At 42.4% G+C, this 20571-nt stretch overlaps 1 protein-coding gene across 1 annotated transcript in view; it reads right to left on the bottom strand.

Moving 5' to 3' along the window:
- The window catches only part of LOC104462456 (transcriptional enhancer factor TEF-3), a gene marked incomplete at its 3' end in the record, with an annotated part of 40473 nt that overhangs the window by 7058 nt on the left and 12844 nt on the right, over positions 1-20571 (bottom strand). Inside the window, exons 2-4 of the mRNA XM_010074388.1 lie at positions 19193-19447; positions 2748-2812; positions 1766-1828 (exon numbers count right to left, since the gene is read on the bottom strand). Of these exons, the coding sequence (XP_010072690.1) occupies positions 1766-1828; positions 2748-2812; positions 19193-19199 (135 nt within the window). The remainder of the gene's footprint in view (positions 1-1765; positions 1829-2747; positions 2813-19192; positions 19448-20571) is intronic.

The raw sequence follows: 20571 nt of genomic DNA, 5'->3' as shown, positions 1-20571 counted from the left end.
CAGCTTTTGTGATTTCATTTCTTTGGTCTATAAAAATGACTAGCGAAAGCAGAGAAGTAAATGAGTTGCATCAGTGTTGCAGACTTGACTCTGTAAGCAGAGATGAACAGTGTGGTCCTGGGCTCACTGCAGGCAGCTGGGCAGAGCTCACAGCACAGCCTGGGGTGGTGTAAAAGGAGAACAAGCAATGGCTCCATGGAGCCCCCTGAGAACAACAACGGCCAGCTCCTGTGTGCTAAGTGGAAACAGGCTTGTCTGACCGGCTTTTCAATCATGCCAAATCCCAGAGCTATGACATGCAAAGAACAGAATCAAGGTTACAGCAGTAAATCTCGTAACACCCCGGGCAGTGGTTTCCTACTCACTCTAACTTGCCTCTCAAGCAGGCCTCCACCTGCCACTTAACAGCACCACAGGTTTCAAGCTTAGGCAGCCCTACCTAGAAGCACTGAATTAGATACTTGTAATTTGTGTCTCCTCCTCTTGATCAGAGCAGCTGGAAACACAAGAGGCTAATGACAGGCACAACACCGTTTTCTAAAATGGAGCTAGGGGATGGGATGTGGGGGGCACAGTCATAACTCAGAGGTAACCACTGCTTGCAACAGAGATGCACTTCAGCACTGGTCAAGACTAAGTGCTAAGAGTTCACTCACAGTCCATTTCTCCTGGTGCCCAGTGAGGAGTTGCCCAGACAGCCAAGAGGAAGCGTGTACTAACAGCTGTGCACTCAACAGTCACGGCTGGACCGGGCTGTCAAGATCCTCATCATCACCTAAAGCATGGAAGATGAGGGAAGCGAACACACTTCCCTGCACATCACTTATTGCCATACCAAATCGGGAAGGTCAGCACGCACCTTCCTTCTCTGGCTGTCTCTAATACATACCAAGGACTGGACCTCACATCCTGCTTGGTGAGCCCTTTCTGGATGGCTCACATTCTAACAGGGAACACCCTCTTGTGCAATTGTCACCCATAAACTTGACCTTCTTGACATTTCTGGTGACTCAGTCTGAGCACATAAACCATCTCCCTGCTTCATATCTGAGTGGAAATAAATGTCAAGAGGTATCAGTTCATTAGACTGATCTCAGAGCTCTTCCTATAGAAAGGAGAAGACAGATTTGTTCAAGCAAATAGTCAACCATTTTCTTTCTCATTAGATCAGGCCTCTTCAAATCAGTTCTGAATTAATCAAGGGGCAATGCCTATTCAGCTGGCACCATTTTACCTAAGAAGATGCCAGCTAGCTCTACTGCTTCCTCTCAGTGGTTATGCCAACTCAGAACACTTTCTCACAGACAACTCCACATCACTACCACTAATAGAGGTGGAACTAGCACTGTAGTAACTCTAAGGCTACCCTTTCCCAAGGCCACCACAACACCAGGGACTGATTACTGGTCAGCACTTGTAACCATAAACCCCTTCTTCTCAGGTAAACACTCTTTGCATACTCCTAAATCTAAAGGTCTTTCAGACTTGGATGACAGCAGCATAAACTGGAGGTAGAAATCTGACACATTCAATTTAAAGTTATTGTTTCTTTATTCCTTAAATAGAATTGCTACAGACATCACAGAGCTACAACAATATAAGTCCATATAAGCACAACACTTCCTGGGAAGTACCTTTTCCTCCCCAGCTTACTACAGTTCAGTGGTTAATCTCACCCTTTTTTAAGGCTATTTAAAGAGGGAATGGATGAGCAAACGGCTGACTCGGGGGGCTTCTGCACTATGTTAAAGTATACCCATCATACCTTCAGCTTGGCTTGGATCTCTCTAGCTTTCCGCCTTGCCAGGACCTGGATGTGACTAGATACCTGCATTGAAAGACAAAATCCATCTTAATTCCAGATGAGTACTTGGTAGCTGCTTGCAGAAGTAAACATATTTTAGGCACCTTGTACAACAGGGAGTTATTTAGGGTTGGGAGGAAGGGAGACAGAGATAGCAATAAGATGCTTTTCTGAACATAAGTGTCATGAAATGAAGTGGGGGACCTGCAAAGATAGGTCAGTTAAGGCCTTTTCCAATTCAAATGGCTTTATCAAGCCACAGACCTCCTCTAAAATTAAAGAGCCCATCCTTAAATGTAGGGACAGAGGTCCAGTATCTTTGCTCCACACCTTGGCCTCCTCTTGGGAGAAGGAAAACCCATGTTCCATATCCCTGGCCAACATATAATGACTCTCAGAACTGCCCCATATCTAATGTGGGCTGAAATACATCACAGAATAATTTAGGTTGGAAGGAACTTCTGGATGTCATCCACCAACCCCCTACCCAAAGCAGGTCTAAGTTACTCAGTGCTTTGTCCAGCATAGCCTGGACTGTCATTCCCAAATTACAAAGACTCCCTTTTCATCCCATGTGCCATCTATTTTCAAAATCACCATTGCAAATCCATCTGTCTGGGCTGAACAAAGAATCTTCATATAGAAGACCACTGACGTTCACTGAAATGTTCATTAGTGCACCAAACAAAATCACACACCATTTAACAGTACAAAAATCTGTGCGTCATGATGTGGTAGGGAGACATGAGCATTACAATCCTACTGCAAAATACCTGAGCTGACTCTTCCCACCATTCTTATTAACCAGCTCAGTACAACCACCTCTTGCCAGCAAAGCCAGAAACTAACAGCAAGTGAACTGCAAGAGATTTGTTCTCATAAGCCCTCAACATGTCTGGTGGTCCAAAGAAGCTAATGCTTACAGTGAAAACTTCACACTTACCTGTTTCCTTGTGCGCGTTTTCCCTGTTCTCAGCTTAATATAGCGGGCAATCAGCTCATTTCGGCCTGGAACAGAGAAATAATGCAAATATAAGCTTAGAAAGCTATGACCCCAGAGAGAAGATGCACCATGGAATTATCTATCTATAGAGATCAGCAGTGGGATGATATTCTGTCACACGGTTTTTTATCTTAGAAAGGTACTTATTAGTTCACACGGTAGAGGTCTGAGTTTTAGGACCAGAACTTTGGACTGCAAATTCTATTTCCCAGCTTGCATCTGTATAGATTAAAATTATCAGTAAAAAGGAGAATCATATGCTACGCTTAATAATTTTATTACCATAGCGTGGTATAGTACTATACCATAACATGGATCAAGATAGCCAGTACAAAGGAGAAAAAGGAAAGCCACTCATCCTAAAACATTCAGAAAGTCAAGAGGAAGATCTAGGAAATAACAGGTCAGTCAGCATCACCTCAGTCCGTGAGAGGTGATGGAGCACGTAATCCTGGAAACCATTTCCAGACAGATAAAGAACATGAAAGCAATTGGAAGTAGTCCACATGAATTTACAAATGGGAAATCATACTTATCCAATCTGATAGTTTCTGCAGGGAGGTGACTACCTTGGTGGATGAGCAGAGAGCTGTATATATTGTGACTTTAGTAAGGCTTTTGACTGTCTCCCATAACATCCCTCATAGGCAACCTGACAAAGTGTGGGTAAGCAGACAAGGACGTGGATTGAAAACTGGGTGAATGAACCGAAAACAAGCTGACACTGAGCCAGCAATGCACCCTCGTGGCAAAGAAGGCCAGCAGTATCCCAGACTGCATTAGGAGGATTGTTGCCAATAGGGCAAGTGAGGTGATCCTTCATTTCTGCTTAGCAGTGCTGAGGCAACATCTGGAGTACTGTGTCCAGTTCTGGGTTCCTCAGCACAAGGAAGATGTGGATGTAGTGGAGTGAGTTCACCAAAAGGTCCACAAAAATTATTAAGAGACTGGACAATCTTTCATCGGAGGAGAAGCTGAGAAAGCCAGAGCTGTTCAGTCTGGAAGAAGACTTGAGGGGAGTTTTTATCAATGCATATAAATACCCGATGGGAGGCAACGAAGAAGAGTGAGACAGCCTCCTCTCAATAGTACCCAGGGATAGGACAAGAAACAATGGCACAAACTATAACACATGAAATTCCATCTGAAAACAGGAAAAAGGAAAAAGCCCAACTTTTTTACTGTAAGGGTGGTCAAACACTGGCACAGGCTGCCCAGAGGGGTTATATAGTCTCCATCCTTGGAGGATACTCAAAACCTTACTGGACACAACTGTGGGCAACCTGCTGTAGCTGACACTGCTTGAACAGCAGGGCCAGACCAGACAATTTGAAGGGATGTCTTCCAATCTAAATAAGTCTGTCATCCTGTGAATCTATGTACAAGAAAAACAAAAATGGGGAAATACATGGAAACAGTTACACAGAACATGTGACATAATACAGTGAATTAAAAGTGCCTTCATCCTCTTGCAGCCATTCCAAAAAAAAGGAGCATTCTTCAGAAGAAATAAAAAGAAGGAAGCTTAGCTTTGTCGAAGGTTATGAGGAGCTCCCATAAACAGGAAGGTGGGGCACTGGCTGGGAGAGGTGAAGGAATTGGAGGTTCTGGAGACTCAAGAAACATCTCTCAATGTAACTTTATTCTTTTTTTTCTGAAAATAGTACTTTCAAATCTAATTTACTTTTCATGCAATATCCATTAAAGAACAAACAGGAAACACAGAGTATTTTCTATTAAAAACAAGCAAGCAAGCTGGAATCACATTGTGTTGAAAAGTTGTATTATTATCTTCATGTCAGACTCATGTCATAGAAAAGTTCCAATTACAGAACAAGCATACATTGCAGGCACTGAAGACAGGTTTTACACCTTGATTTTAAGAGATGACACAGTGAGGATATGCCCTTGAGGGGCAAGGGAAATGCAGTCAAATAGCTTTATGTTCAATGTTAGAGACAGGCCAGAGCAGAGATGTGAAGAAAAGATGGTCACGGTGACAGACGAGGGAAATGGTATCAACAGCAACATGAATGAAACGTACAGGGTCACTGGTACAGAATTTGAAATTGCTTCGAATGAGAGCAAGAAACTGCAGAAGACTCAGGTCCAGTACTTAAAAATGAGGAAGAGAAGCAAAGAAGGCTGAGATACCGAAAACTTCAGCAGTGAACAGGAGAGGCAAGCTTCGACCTGATTCACAGCTAGCAGCACTGAACTGTTTGAGAGTGGACACCAAGACACGAGGCAGACTGTGCAGGTTCCATAGACTGGCTCTCATGTATCAAATCTAAGCAGACACTCAGATTTTATTATCTTCCTGGAGATGGAGGAATAAAGAGCAGAAACAGAAAAGCAGCGGCTACACATCTGAACTCTAGGCAGATTCAAGGCAGAAGACATGACCGAAAGAGAAGGCTCTGCAAAATAATACATTTGCGGTGACCATACTAATAGCGATACAGTACCTCAATAAAAAGTTGGGAGTAGGAAGTGCAAAGCTGTGAGACATCTTATATGGCTGCAAGTGTTTGAGGAATGAACCTGAATAAACTGGAAAGCAAAGCCACATCTCTTGTCAAGTTTATTTATAACAAAATTATAAAAACCCAGTATTTTCCATGGAAAGTTTATGTGCTGAATGGAGAACTTGTACGTTAGGACATCACAGATATCAAAAAAGCAAGCAGTCAAAATAGATGTAATATTTATTTCAGTAGCTTAACGTTCCTCAAAAAAATCCCAACTTGTTTTTATTTTAAACTCTTGTTTAACTCAACCCTGAAAAAAATTAATGCAAGGAAGGACTCTATGCTAGAGAGTGACCATCCAACCCTTTAGGGAAGGGCTGGCAAAGCTCCTAATTCCATGTTTCTGAAACAGAACAATGTCAATGTCCATTAATGCATTTAGGCCATGTTCATGAAATGTAACTAAAACACACATAGGGATGGGAAAGCATTTTACATTTACAATTCTTAATCTTTTCCTAATGGTGTAACTGCAGAAGCTCTCCTTATTCCCCCTGGGAGAATAATCAGGTCTGCAGCCAAGAAAAGAAAACAGCTCCGGCTCTTCTATACACAAATTAGGAACTATTTCTGCGCCAGAAACACAATTCCCAACATGTAACCACTGATCTCTTCAGTTCCCACAGTTTCAGCATTAGCACAGTAACGTGTCCGGGAGAGTCTGATGGGAGCAGATGCTGTTACGCTACCTTTCACCTGGCTGCTTTTCCAACCCATGTAACCATTTTTACAAAGCCAAGAAAAATTACTAGTGACACATACCCACACCACCTTTGAGTGCCAAGAATAACATTTATGGCTTTTCAAAGCCTCCATCTGTTGGACATGGATCTAAACTGAAATGTAAGAAACAACAGAAGTGATTCTTCTTGCACAGATGCTGGCATATATGAAATTTCAGAAGGACAGCTTGACACATCAGAAGTGGGAAATGGGCAGAACAAAACAAGGTGCTCAAACCCCATTATCTATAAAGAAACAAGAAGGAAAATTCAGGACCCTTTGAGGGGCATGGGGAATGAGCTAATGGAAAAGAGAGGAAAAACTAGCCTTGAGAAGAAGTGGATGTGGAGAATTTCAGTAAAGAATAAAACAGGGGAAGCTGAGACTAGGAAGCAGGAAGAAGGCAATAAACTGTAGTCAAGCCTGGGAAAGTGGGAGGTGTTTCCCTAAGTGTGTGTTTAACTGTTTGACAACATCGGCAAAAATTGCAAAGCTCTCTCAGGCTACGTACTTCACTAGAGAAGACTAGAGGGTGAACCAATTGCACATATGAGAAGCTAGTACAGAAATTCTCTAAAGAGAAATTATCTAGAGAGAACGTCCAAATGTGGATCCTCAAAATTACCAGTTTTAGAATTCACTTCCCACTTGTCACCACCTCTCATAAAACCTTCCTCTCATACAGCCTTCCTCTTCCAGAACTGTATCCCCAGAGAGCCAGGGAAAAACAGAAAGCTGGCAAGGTATACTAAGCTAATAAAGATAATGGTAGCAAAAAACCCAGGTCACTCTACCAAGTCATCAGCATCACAGGAATTACTAAATATAGAACTATGCAAATTGCCAAGTCCAGTAAACTGCAGCAAAAACATATTAAATTACCATGAATCAAAACTGCAAGAGAAGCAAGTCCTAGATGTCTTTTGTGTTTCTTACCAGAAGTTAGATGTAAGCAGGTATTACGTGGCTGGAAGCCTGTAGGTTTGCAGCCTCTGGAAAGCACTTTCTTTGTTTCACAACCCTGGCTGCAGGGTCAGCAGAGACTATCACTTCTCACTTTGCTAGAACAGGCAGAGCTGTCATAAACTGTCAGATGGTTCGTATTTTAGAGCCACGTAAAGTGTCCCTCGGTAATCTGATCATACGTTGTGTTCTTAGAATAACTCCCACTGAGGCCTGTCATGGTCACCAGAACCTGACAACAGTTGTGCCTCCTCTGTCAAAACTGCGCATTGGGTTTCATGAAGCTCTAGCCAACATACCAACAGCAGTGCAGCACTCAAAAGCTCTTTATCCTCCCTGCACCCTTCCCCTTGGAAGCATGGCACGAAAAAAGGAGTAAAGGGATACTCTCTTATGTTCTTTACCTCTTATTCCTAACAGATACATTTCCAAAGGCATCAGTCTAGCTCCCACTCTGTCTTACACTAAATTGCAAAGTTTTGCATTCAGTAGTTATCCAGGAAGGTGCTGCTAAGGGAATTGAATAAAGCAGCTTTTTGATCCTCCATTCTACATCTGTGCTCCTTTCTATGTAAGAGAGTCTGCCTCTAAGGAAGGGGGAAAAATTCCCAGTCCTACCTTCAAGTTTCATGCTGGCTTTCTGCTAGTAATGATGTATTACTGCTTCTACAAGAGGGAGATAAAGCATCTCTTTGAGCCTTGTACTTCCTCGCACACCTGTTGCCAAAGAAAGAACCAAAAGCCTCTCTTCTGTGATGGGTGAGAGCAAAGAACTCAATGATTTCTGCAAAATTCTTCCAGTGGGAAACTCCATGAAAGTATCTGCTTCTTGTTAGTGGTACCTTTTCTGTACCCAAAGCAAACATATGCACTTACCTGTGAAGTGCAGCAAAGATAAGAGCACTACAGAAGCAACTATCCAGCTGTTTATCAAAGCAAGTTCAAGGAAGCCATCTCAAATATCATTTCAATCTCTTTATGTAACTTAATGATAGCTCCTAGAACATGGCTATCTCCTGAACTTGCTAAGCATTTAGTTAACTATTGATTACAATCGACATAAAGATAATGAACAGGGTGCATCAGACAGCATGACAAATCTAGACAAAAGAGGGAATTTAAGGACATCTCAGCTGCCCACCAAATGTCAATGTTTCTCTGTTCACATGAAGCAAAACTAACTGCCAAACAAGTCTTACCAGAATGCCACTTACAGCAAAAGCAGTGTGTGTTATGTTCACACGTGCAAGTACAATATGGGACTGCCACTGGGGTCTGCCCCGATCCATATCTCCCTGCACGGCCTTACTTTTCATCTCTCATTCCACTGCTTCCTCCTCCCAGATACACTAAATGCCCTCCTAGGCATCACCTTTTCCAGAAACAGGGCTGCACATGTCAAAACCCACACTTTTGTCTTTCTGATGGCTAATCCCATTTTCTCATCAAGATGCACAGACACTCAACTACAGTACACTACTGATACAATCCTTAACTTTTGTTTTAATGCTATATTTATTAGCCTTTCCCTTCATCACAAACCATCTTTTCTTTCCAAAGCCTTGGTGAGAAGATTCCACTAGCTTCCCAATTTCCCAGCCCAGCTTTTTCAAGGCAAGAAAAAATGCAGTACCTGACCTTTCCTTCTCTGGGCTGGGTTCCCTTCATCCCTTCCTGTCTTCCCTGACTTTTGGCAATCATTGATGTCACATCTTTCTTGATTACTTAGCATGCTTGCTTTCAACCTTAAAATCTTTTTTTCACGAAACTTGTGTATGAAGTTTTAGACTTTGGCCTCTCTCTCTCCTATAGGTCCTTCTCCCCCTCCTCCTGAGCTTTGCCTTGTTATACAACTTATGCAAAACAGGGATGACATTCAGGACCCAAACTCTTTCAAAGGCTTAGTCCTTCCTTCCATCTCTGTTTCAGCTCCTACCTTTACTATTAATTCCACTACCAGAGCCAAGGCTACCCCCAAAGTCAATAAAAACTCTGCAATAACCATCTCCCCATTCATCTCTATCTTTCCATCTCTCCTTGGGAACCTCCACAATCACTCCCCCACCATTAATCTCTAAACTCTGTTGTTTGCTCTTCATGTGTCTTCAGTCCTTGTTGGTTCCTATAAACTAAACATACTGAGCAAGTAGTGCAGCATGGTATCTAGTTTTTTTCCTATTTTTCTCAACTGCGACTGTGGCAAATGTCTGTGGGAAGTAGCCCCAACAGCAGTGGACAATCTCAAGAGCAGCATGTTTATTTTTAATTAATTCCAAACAAGGAGTGGAGAGAAATTAAAAGCCAGTCACAATGGGAGTAGTTACAGCAGCAAATTCTTTATCAACAAAACAACCTGAAGAGGTTCCCCTCTCCTCAGCTGGTCATTCCTCCTCCTGCAATATTCCATCAACTCCTGTGCGCAGCTGTACCAATTAAATTGCCAGAAGAAGGAGAGAGGGGCAGGGGGAAGGACTGACATGCATCACTATAAACTAATTACCAAAAATTCAAAAATAAGCCCCCTCACACCCCATTTGGATTTGGTTGCTGGGTTTGTTGTTTTTCCCAATCAGTCTATTTTTAATTGGATTGGTGAACTAGGTCATTTTGTGGCCACATGAACCACAGTTTTGGCACAGCAGAGAGAACAGAGAATCAGGGCAGAACTTAAACCAGTTTTGCCACCAGAGAAACTGTAGCCTGGAACTGTACTCCACCTAACCCTCACACACATAGACTGGTAAGAAAATGGGCAAGGCTCTTCCTGTGCTTGCATCATTTGTCTAAAGGCTAGACAGAGTTAAAGTACCTCCTAATCACTGCCCCAAAGGCGTAAGGATGAGTTTTTACTAAGGTGCAACAATGTATGCATGCAGCAATCCCTCCCCATCAGCCAAATGGGAAGCTCCAGGATACGCAGCTCTTCAACACCCCTCAGCCTTTCATACAGTTTTTCAGTGCATAAATTGAACATGTCCTCATCAGCTGTGTTTTCCCACATTATCACCTCAGACTGTAGAAATGTAAGATAATCCATCCAATAAGTACTCCTCCATATACACACGAAGGGTTCCAACAAAAACAGAGCACGGATTTGTTCTCCTGCTTCCTAGAGTGAGACTGATGAGAGAACGTTATAGAAATCGTTTAGATTCAGTCTGTCTGGGAAATCCTACAATTACACCAAAGCAGATGCATATAATAATGAGAGTGTATCAGATAACACACAGAACAGCCAACAACAATCCTACATGCAAAGGCATGTCAAACTAACAGCTTTCAGTGACTTAGAACACCTGAGAATGACAATATTATACAGGTACAAACACACTTTCTTCACTAAGGCCCAGGTTCAGAAAAACACAACCATTGAGGGTGGCACTGAAACGAATGCTTAACTATAATAGCATCCACCAGCTTCCATGAGTCCAAGTCCTACATTACAGACACAGACGTCTGCTAAATTCTTCCTTAGGCCAATAAGCATCTTGTCTGCTTGTTTCAATAACTTCCAATAGCTGTGGGGTATCTGAAAGCAACTCCCAATAGCACTTCAGGGATATTGCCTCAAAAGATAGCAAAACCTGCAGCACCTCTCCTTCTCATTTGGCTGTCAGCTGCCTCTGTTGGCACCAATAGTGTACTGTTTGTTGCAGATTTCTGCCCTAAATGCACATGTCCAGATGACAGGCTGACCAAGTACTCAAAGCTTCAAATAACACAGAAATTGGAGCTAAAAGGAGTCTGTGACATCCACTCAGCCACTTGCTCCGTGACCAGCACAGAACCATGCAGTTCTCAAGGCACTGGCTTGGTCTGGCTTAGTCCTGGGAGGAGTTGTGACTGCTTCATTTGACACATAAGACTACACCAGGACCCAGTGCCAACCAACTGACTGAAAGTTATGCAGCAGCTTCAAGGAGGGCAAAAGAACCCAGAGATTGTTCTTGCATTCTATGAATAAATGAATACTGATTTTGTAAGTGGAACGGCTGCTACTTCACCAATCTTCAGTTTTTGCCATCATAATTTATCCTGATAACTTTAAACCATCAGGTTGTAGCTTCAGCTTAGACGAATAGCTGGCTACTGCTGAAAAGTGTTTGCCTTTTTCCCCTCAGTCTCACCATATAGTTCCACAGGTCAGTTCAGCTCTCTAATCTGGCAGAAATCTGTCTCCCTCATTTTGCCAGAGCAGTTTGCTATCAGTTTAGCAAGCTAAAATGCATCAGCAAGGAGTCTGCTGGAAACTGAAGTTAGCCTAAAGAGTGGGAGCACAGAACCAGAAGCAGAGAGAGAAGCAAGGAAATGGGAGTGGCAACTCCCTCTTCTGCAGTGAACTGTTAGGATGTCTCACTGTTTCTGAAGGATATATACTCTTGGTCTCAACACAAAACAGTTTTACACCACCCCAGCACTAGCAAAAATAGTTATTAAAGATGTCATATTCTGTAATAGGCAAAAAGAGAATGTGGACAGAAAAGCCTAGAAGAAATGCAGGCTTCATAACTGGGTAGCTACCCAGGAACTGGTCTGGATAATAGCTGAATTCTGACAAGCTCACAAAATTTCCTTACAGTGGCTTGTGATATTTCCCCCACTCCCCCGCTCTGTTACTGCTCCTAACACTGAAGCAATTCTGTTCTACGTTCTTTAAACACCTGTTCCCCGAGTTTACAGTGTAAGTCTGATAGATAGCTGGGCAACCATGATTCAGGCAGTGACAGGAAAGCAGGAACAAGAGGATGACAAAACTATTTAAGCTGCAGGAATACCCAAAAATTCATATGGATCCAGAAGGAAATTTGCAGATATCTAGGTTCTTCAATTACCTTCTAGGTACAAGCTGCTCTATCTAGAATTGTCAAATTACTTTCCTCCAATCTTAGCCATAAAGAATCAGACCAGACATGAACAGCTTAAGTAGAGCTGGCTTTTTTTCCAGGCACAGGAACAGATAACATGACTTTTGAAGGTCCCTTCCAGTGCCAGTTTCTATGATTCTACAACTAAAGAAAATATGCAGGAACGCTCATAATCCCCAGGTCAAGGCAACATTGTGCTAAAGACCACACATGCACGTGTGTTTCCCTGTAATACTGTCACCCTCAGAAACAGGCCTATGTCTACAGCACTTGCAGTCAACAACTTGGGTCATTCCTGTTGGGTTATCTCCTCAATCCCTGGTTATACTCCTGGCACTCCAGTTCACAGAGTCCAATCTATGCTCCTGAAAAGGGATTTGCAATTACTGTACAAATCACACTAGAGAGGAAAGAAGAGTGATTCTAAAGACATTTTACATGAAAATGTTTCAAAGAAGAGTGTCATTTCCCTTTCAAGAAGCTAGAGACAGAGCAAGACCATGCCCATATATGTGCACGCAGTGAGCCTCAGAGAATTTGAAGTGGTACCCAGAAGATGGGTCACAAGTTCAAGGTGACAGCAAGGAGGAGCAGCTGTTGGCTTTGCACCCTTCAGCAGCAGGTGTACCCAGGCCCCAGAGGTTTAAGTCAGCTCTGACAGTGACCAACAGACTTAAAAGACCATCTGTCTGGGCACAAACTGCACACAGTCTTCCTAGTTTTGCTGCCCAGATCTTCACCATAGACAATACAGGGTTTGTTATGGATTAGCTAATGAGCAACTGTTTAAACCAACAGACAGTCCTAGCTCTCCTGTGCTCATTATATGGATCCTACATGAATAAGAATACTGCCTTTTCTTTTAGCTGTAATATTGTCTTTTTTCTGATCAAGCGTCTTTCCTTCACTTTGGGGCATGCCTTAAGGCACAAGAACCTGCTGGAAAGGTTATGTTGTCTTGTACCGGTTTTGCTTAACAGGTGTATAGGGATACTTTGGTAAAGCTCCTTTTTTCCTATGCCAGTAGTCCATGCAATCTGTATATTGACACTTATCAGCTCCCTCTATGGACGTGCAGCCCCTTGCTTGAGAAATGTTATTGCCCTTCTCTACCCAATGTCTGACTAATCAACAGAAGACAAATTCTGAGAAAGCACTCCTACTATTTATCCTGAAGTTTGCTCTTTCCGTTTCAGACCTGAGAAAGAGCCTCTGCATTCATCAGTCTAATAAATTTACTTGTGTCACAAAAACACAGGTAGTGTTTTGAAAAAAACAGCAGACATTTACTGTGGAAAGCCATATTTGGTCACCACCTAATGCCCACTGTTCTCTGTTTCCATAGTACATCTAATCTAGAATCCCCCTCTCATTCCTTGAGACTCATTTTACAAACACATTCCCTAGAGTTTTTTCTGATATACATTTTTTTAAGTCCCCAAAACCAGCATTTCCATTCCAACTCCTTACAGAAGGGAGATCCCTCAGCACTGAGCACCATGCTATCACAAAGCTTCTGTGATACCCATCCTATATTCCTTCTTTCTCTCCCATTAATCCTAGTCATGCTCACATGTTCCACACAAAATCCCTCTCCCTCCTAAATGTTAACACCCTTCAAATATTTTTAGACTGTTATTATGTGTGACCCCCCCCCACCTTTCAGTCATTGCTCAGCCAAGCTATGTATATTTAGCTACTTTAATCTTTCCTCCTAAATCAGTCCCTTCAACTCCCAGCGCTCAATGTTAAGACTGGTATGCTTGTTGCTCTTCTCAGAACTCACTCCATGTTTTTGAGATCTTTCTGGTAATCTGTTCACAAAAACCCGTCCAGAAGAGAGCTTTACATGTGCTTGTTTCAAAGAAAAAAGAAACACAAGCCAGTGAACACTATTAATTTTCATTTTCCATGTCTGTTTTTGTTCCCAGGTTTTGAATTCAATAAAATTTTAAATACAAATTAACATTTTGCATATTTAAGAGCAGATTAGCAACTGGAAATATTTGGATCCAATTGTGAAAGAATGCAGTGTCTTTAAAAATGTAAAAAACCACTAAGGTTTTTTTAGTAAACTTTTCAGAAAACAACTGGAAATGTGTAAAGTTATCCAGAAGCACAGCAGAAGCAAAACAATGACTGGCAACAAGGGAAAAGGCTGACAAATTAAATTGAAACAGTCCCTCGGGTGCAAGGCAGATGAGTAGATACAGCTACAAAGCGTAAAGCTGGCTTACTTAACTAGAAATCAATTAAACTGTCTATATTGGCAATGCAAAAAAAATCAGAACAAGTGCCTTGCTGACAATATAACACTACAGAACAACTCTAACTTGGAGAATTACTAAACGTTTGAAATTTAGAAATGAAAAAGTCAGAGGAAGAGCCAAAAGGGTAAAGCAATGTTGCTAATGAACGACCTGATGACAAAAGCTCTGTGGCTGCAGACATATACAGTGAGAAAAACAATCCTACACAACACACTTGGTTTTAAGCCTGACAGATAAAAATGGGACTACAAAGCTGCTAAAAATCAAAAGGGACAGGAAAAGGTAATGTGCCCTCTGTTGAAACAACAAAAAAAAGCCCCCCAAAAAAGCAGTCACATTAGTTTTGGTAACATGTAATACACAATAAAACTGATAAAATATTTCTGTTCAGTACTAAGCATGTTAAGGAACGATGCCACAGCCCGTACTATTAACTCTTAACTGCAACAGCAAGCAGTTTCCTGGTTGTGTGGCATTTCAAAAGTGATAAATTCCTCAATGTTCAGGAAATGCTTGGAACTCATGGAAAAATATTTCTTTTTATGTTTGCATGGAGAAAACACCAGTTAAAGTGACATACTGTTTAACATGAAGAAGGAGATGGAAGGAAAAACTTGACAAACTCCAGCAGAAGTTTAACCTGTTGCAAAGGTCCCAGAAATCTGGCTTCATCTAGTCAACAAAGAACTAGAACCACACAAAAGCAAAGCTGAATGCTGACTCAGTGAAACACAACATTGTTATTGAGCAATACGTGCCATCAGAAAAAGAGGACAAGAGGGAACAGTCTGCACCTGTACCGATTGTCCGTGAATCTAAGTTTGTCTCCTAGTGTTTAAAATGGGAAATTCAATTTTGTTAGCAAAACTGTGACATAAAGGGCTGTTCTGCAGTTCACTACGTCACAATAATGGAATGGACAGGAACTGCAGAAGGATCTCTCTGAGGGATATTCACAGCTCAAATCCAAATTTTGCAATTACCAGGGCCAGCCAGTTCAGTGTAAACTGAGCACATTCTCAGCATGTTTCAACTGCTTTGACTGAAACACCATTAGGCAAGATGCTAAACTAGACATAGAAGAAAGCATTTGAAGACTGACACCTTGAAGGCTTTCAGATTTGTAATAGCTGCCATGCTCCTCCCTCCCCTCAAGGAGAAGTAGTGTTGATGAACTGAGGCAGTGTATGTTTTGTGCTTCTTCGGGTTGGTTTGTTTTCCTGTTTTAGTGACTTTTTGAGGTCAGGGAAATCATTAACTAATAACATATCCCTTTGAGATTGAGGCAATATTCTGCAAATTTACCTAGTCACTTCAGAACAGGGGTGGGAGGGACCACCTGTGACATGGTAGTTTTCAGCATCAGACTGACCTTTTATGCCAGCTTAATTCATGTTGCAAGCCCAAGTCTCTGCAGTTCACAGCCTGCTACAGGTTTTAACTAGTAACACCGTTAACTATCCTTCTTCTATCACTCAGCCTCTGAGCTCTGGACATCAAGCCCGCAGCTGTCTGCCCCACACTGCTCAGCACAAATACATCTGAGCTGTTTGTAAACCAGCTGCTAAACTACTGCCTCCTACAGAACAGCAATCTAACCAACAGCCACCAGTGTTAGCTCCTCTTACAAAAAGGTGCTCCAAGCCAGATGTTTGAGCAGTGGAAGTGAGCACTGGACAGCTAACGCAGTAGCGCAGTTCTTCCAAGCTCTTACTCCCTCACTTGTAAATCAAGACCCCAGCAGTGTTTTGTCAAAATAAATATAACTTTCCTAGTTACTACTTTTTATTTCTTTGTCCTCAGTAGTGTTGGGAGACCCTCTCTATTTAGCATCTCCATTCAAAGGTACTAAGCTTTTTCCCTTTCCTTTCTCTGGACTAGTACTGAAGGTGCCAGGAGATACTGACTCTGACATTGAGTTCTGATTGCTTATTTGGTACAAATGCTACAGATTATTTCTCCCGTGGAAAAACATAGTTGGAAAATGTAAGAGCCATATCTGTAAAACTGTACCCCCATGGTATTCTAGCAGGCAACATTCATAAAATTATCCTGCAGGACCTTAGTGGTACCAGAAGGCACCAGATCAGTAAGTTAACGGTGACCCAGACTCGCTGCTTCTGTCAATGCTGTGACTGGGAGGAAAGATAGCATCCCATATCAGACAAAACAGCTTTTCATGCCTTAAACAGGTGGCAAGCAGAGACCGCTGGAGAGAACAGTGAGGGCTTGTACCCGGAACAGTACTGTGGAACGAGCTTATCCAGTCAGGATGCTGCCTCTAGTAATGGAATATGTCTAGGAGGGAAAAATATAACGAAAGAAAGGAAGGCAGCAAAGGCATCACGACACAGATCACCAACGTACAGGAAAGAGCTTGGCTGACTTTTGGGTGAAGTAGGAATCAGGTCCACTGAGCAATCAGTTGTGTCATCTAAAGAGCTGTAAGCAGCAAGACAGCTCTGCAGAGGCTAGGGAACATGAACTTGAGGTCTGTGAATAGGTTTCTGTGCAATTTTTGATGTACTCAAACAAAATAGCGCAAGTTCTTCATATCGGCTTGACGCACTTTAGCTTGTTCAACATGTATTATGCTGTTAAAAGCTACTTTAAACTGGGAACAGGTTGCCTCACAACAGGTGAGAAGCACATAAATTGCATGTAAAAGAGATCCTGGGACGTGGAACATCACGCCAAAAGAGTAGTACCACAAAAACCACTCCTCGGTGGGAAACAGTGAAATGGTGCCGCTTTTGTCAAAGAAAAGGGGCATATACAGTTCTCTGTAACACCCTGCCCCTCGGTTCAATGAGCTCTGTGCAAGTCAGTCATGGGACAGCTAAACAACTGTCCCTTGGAGACAGGGCCAGGTCCACATACAGCTTGTCCTGTTCCATGAGCTGGCTCATAACCGTGAAGATGAAATCAGGGACTATATTTATTTTCCCTGCCCAGTCACATCTTTCTGTGGATTCCAGGCTAGATCCCACTTCCTTGGCGTAGATTGTGGAGACTAGTAAGTAAAGGAGGGCATAAATCAGTGCCTCAGGTTCTGTCAGGCGCACATTGAACTAACTGTCCGCACTGGGAACAGGTGCACTGAAGGCAAGCAGGGACACTGTCCCATTTGGAGTAGTGGGGGAGGGCTTGCAGAAAATCTGTTAATTTCTTCTCCCAGAGGCTAGCCTAAACTTTCCACTCTGCAAGTGGGTTATTTACCTTCTGCACCTCACCAGCAATTAACTATACTATCCACTAAACACCAGTCTACGCTAGGGCTAAGTCTCCTTGGTTTTTGTAGGCCATTCTACTTTACTTTTACTTTTGTCTCACTCTAATTTCTTTTCTGGTCCATTTCACTCATTGCTCCAACACATTTACTCCAAAGCTGAAGTATTTCAGGGACTGTGCAGAATGATTAGTAAATGAAGACAGTCTTAAAACACAACTGTAATTTTTCACTACTATTTTTAAAAGTCACCTGTCATGAAAACTAGAGCAGACTTAGAGCAGCAAGGAGCATGTCACCAATCTATGTTTAATCCATGGGATGGATTTTCAAGTAATATTTTAGTTTGAATAACATTTTAACCAAGTATCACTTCTGAAAGAGGCAGTCCTACCCTAACCTCAACTGTGACTGTTCATTCCCACTCTCTAAGTACCAGCACAAGGAGCTGTGCAGCTGGGCAGTGAAACAAAGCAGGGGACATATCCAGATTAAAGTTCCCTTTTTCCCCCCTTTCTGCCTGTGTTAGTTTTAGCTGGATCAGTTCCGTAGTCAGTTCTATTGCACAACCACAGAAAAGTTTTTGCCACCACAGAGCAGGAATTGATGTCTACATCAGAATACTTACACTTGCTCAAGGTGATCAGCCTTACTTAACATACATACCTTTGAACAGATACAATGATGTAGTACCCAGTAAAAACATCCATTGTAGATAAGGCTGTGTAAACAAGACCCCACCCATGTCCCCACAGTGAGAGCAATCTATTCCCTAGCTCAGGGAACAATGGCCTGATGGGTGGACAGAAATCTGCAGAATGACTTGTGAACTGCTCCACATGAAGCTTCAGGGCATGGTGCTCCCATAATGGGGCCTGCAAAGACACACAGATTCCAATTTAAAAGAAAAAAAAGAAAGTATTGACTGGGTAGGAAGAGGACTGCCTTCCATAAGGTCCTTCGTGGTGTTCTGAGAAATGGTTTTAACACCTTGGAACTTTCAACCAAATATTGTGCAGTCTCAGCCTTTGCTTTGCTTTTTAGACACAGAAGTACCAGGTGGCTTCTTCCAATAGCGAGCTAGAGAATCCAGCCCAGACCAGCTCTTTTGTGGGCAAAATCAAGACAGAGATTTGAACTGTGGTATAGGTCAAAAATCCAATTAAAAATAATGTCTACCACCTAAAAAGTTGACTCCTGCTGCAGCTGCAAGCCAGCGTTTCCCTGCATTCAGGGCTAGGTATCTAGCTAGTTAGCTGAGAGGAACCCACAGGTGAAAGACATTCATGCCAGGGCTATAAGAAGGCAAACTACAACAAAAGGGAGCAGCCAGAGAGGTTGATTTTCTTCTCTTCTTGAAATCTGAAAAGTGTAGCTAGTTAACAAACTGTAGGTGTTTGCACACAACCAGCAGAGCTATTCAGGGGTGCAGGTGCTGAACTTCTGGCCTTTAGCAGCAGAGATCCAGAGCTTTACTTGTTAGGATAACAAGAATGCTGGAGACAGCAGTAAGAGATACCATAAAAGACTAAGTCACACAATAAACCCATTATATGGTATGTATCCAAAGATTAGTTCAGTAGCATGCCCAGCTCTGGGATCTACCTTAACTGATATTCCCTTGAAAAAGACATCTATAATTCTGATCTGTGAATGTTAAAATTTTCACTGATTTTCCTAAATACAACTTGAAGTGACCTACTGCATCAACTCAGGATCACCTAAAAGAGTTCATTCAGAACATCATTTGGTACAGGGCAGGCTGCCTGGAGCATTGTGATGTGCCCCCTTTCTTTCTCCTTACCATACATCTTGCCTTCGTCTGACAAGATAATCTTCCGCCGTCCACATGGTGGGTAGATGGCTAGCGCTTCCTGGAAGCTCTGCTCGATGTCCGGACTCCACACCCCCTCAGCATCATTGTCAATGGGTTTGTCCAAGGCTTCACTGCCCCCCGAGTCGTTGCTCCCCTCAGGGGAGGTGGGAGAACTCCACTCGTTGGAGGTAATGGTGCCAGCTAGAAACTCCAAGGTGCCACGCAGAGAAGTAGACTCAGAACCTGTGATGACAAACACATCCCATCTGTCAATTAGAAATCCTCCTCTCTAGGAAAATGAGGAGACACTAAAGAAAAAAAAAAAAAATCTCAGTGTGGAGGTTTTCTACTTCAAGTTTACCTTAAATGGTACCTCAACCACATGCTTGCTATCTGTTACTGTTGAGATTAAAACCTTCTCTACAAACCCTTCCGATAAAACAGCCTGCTTCCATACCTCTTTGGTTCATTAACCTTCTATCACTTCCTGATTCTCCTCAGACACTATGTTTTCTTGCCGGTTTTTGTCTCCTAATTTCTTTCTCCCTCTGCTGTCATTATCTGTGTAACTGTTATTTAACTTTCTGAAGCATGCATAAAAGGACTCAGTCCGTGTGAAAGACTATACAAAATAAAGCGGTGATGAATTATCTAGTCATCACTGAGCACTGCGGTTGAAATTTCTTAAGATACTGTTTCACCAGAACAGAGTTAGTAGTTGGTGTCATTTTTAACACTGACATTTCTTCCTCTCAAGGATCAGATGCACTTCTAAAAAGCAATTCCTGGAGCCAGACTGTTTCATGTAATGTCTCCCAAACCTCAGCAGTATATCCTGGCAGGAGCAGAAGGCACCAGGAGTAAAAGGATAAAGGCACTAGGTTGCAGGTCAAGAATCCTAGGCACTTAGCCCGTTTCTACTGCTCTTCAGAACGACCTTGGGCAAATTCCTTCAGTTCTCTGCACCTCTTTGCCCTCTCATCCTTTACCAGTTTCAGGATATTAGATTTGCTACCGGGCAGGAGCAAACTTGTTTCTCATTGAAAGCAGACAGCTGCTAGATATTGAAAACTACAATAAATTATAGTCTACTTATAAATACCTACAGTACAGGCTGAAGTCATGGAGCAGAGCTACTAAAACACTCATTCAGAAAGCAACAGTCAGACCATACAGCCACTTACAGTCAACCATAGAGAAAACAAACAAATAAACCTCTTCTAAAGACACAGATCATTCCCCTGCCTTCATCTCAAAACTGCTCGTTTACCTTTTTGATAGGTTTGTTGTCTGACCTATAAAGACTGTTCACAAGCCACCATTTGAGAATCCAGTTAAATGAGAGAGCTTAAAACTTCCATTCCTAT

Source organism: Pterocles gutturalis, unplaced genomic scaffold (assembly GCF_000699245.1).
Source record: "Pterocles gutturalis isolate BGI_N339 unplaced genomic scaffold, ASM69924v1 scaffold18622, whole genome shotgun sequence".
Classification (NCBI taxonomy): Eukaryota; Metazoa; Chordata; class Aves; order Pterocliformes; family Pteroclidae; genus Pterocles; species Pterocles gutturalis.
Note: the sequence above shows the minus strand (reverse complement) of the source record. Positions and strands in the feature narration are given on the sequence as shown.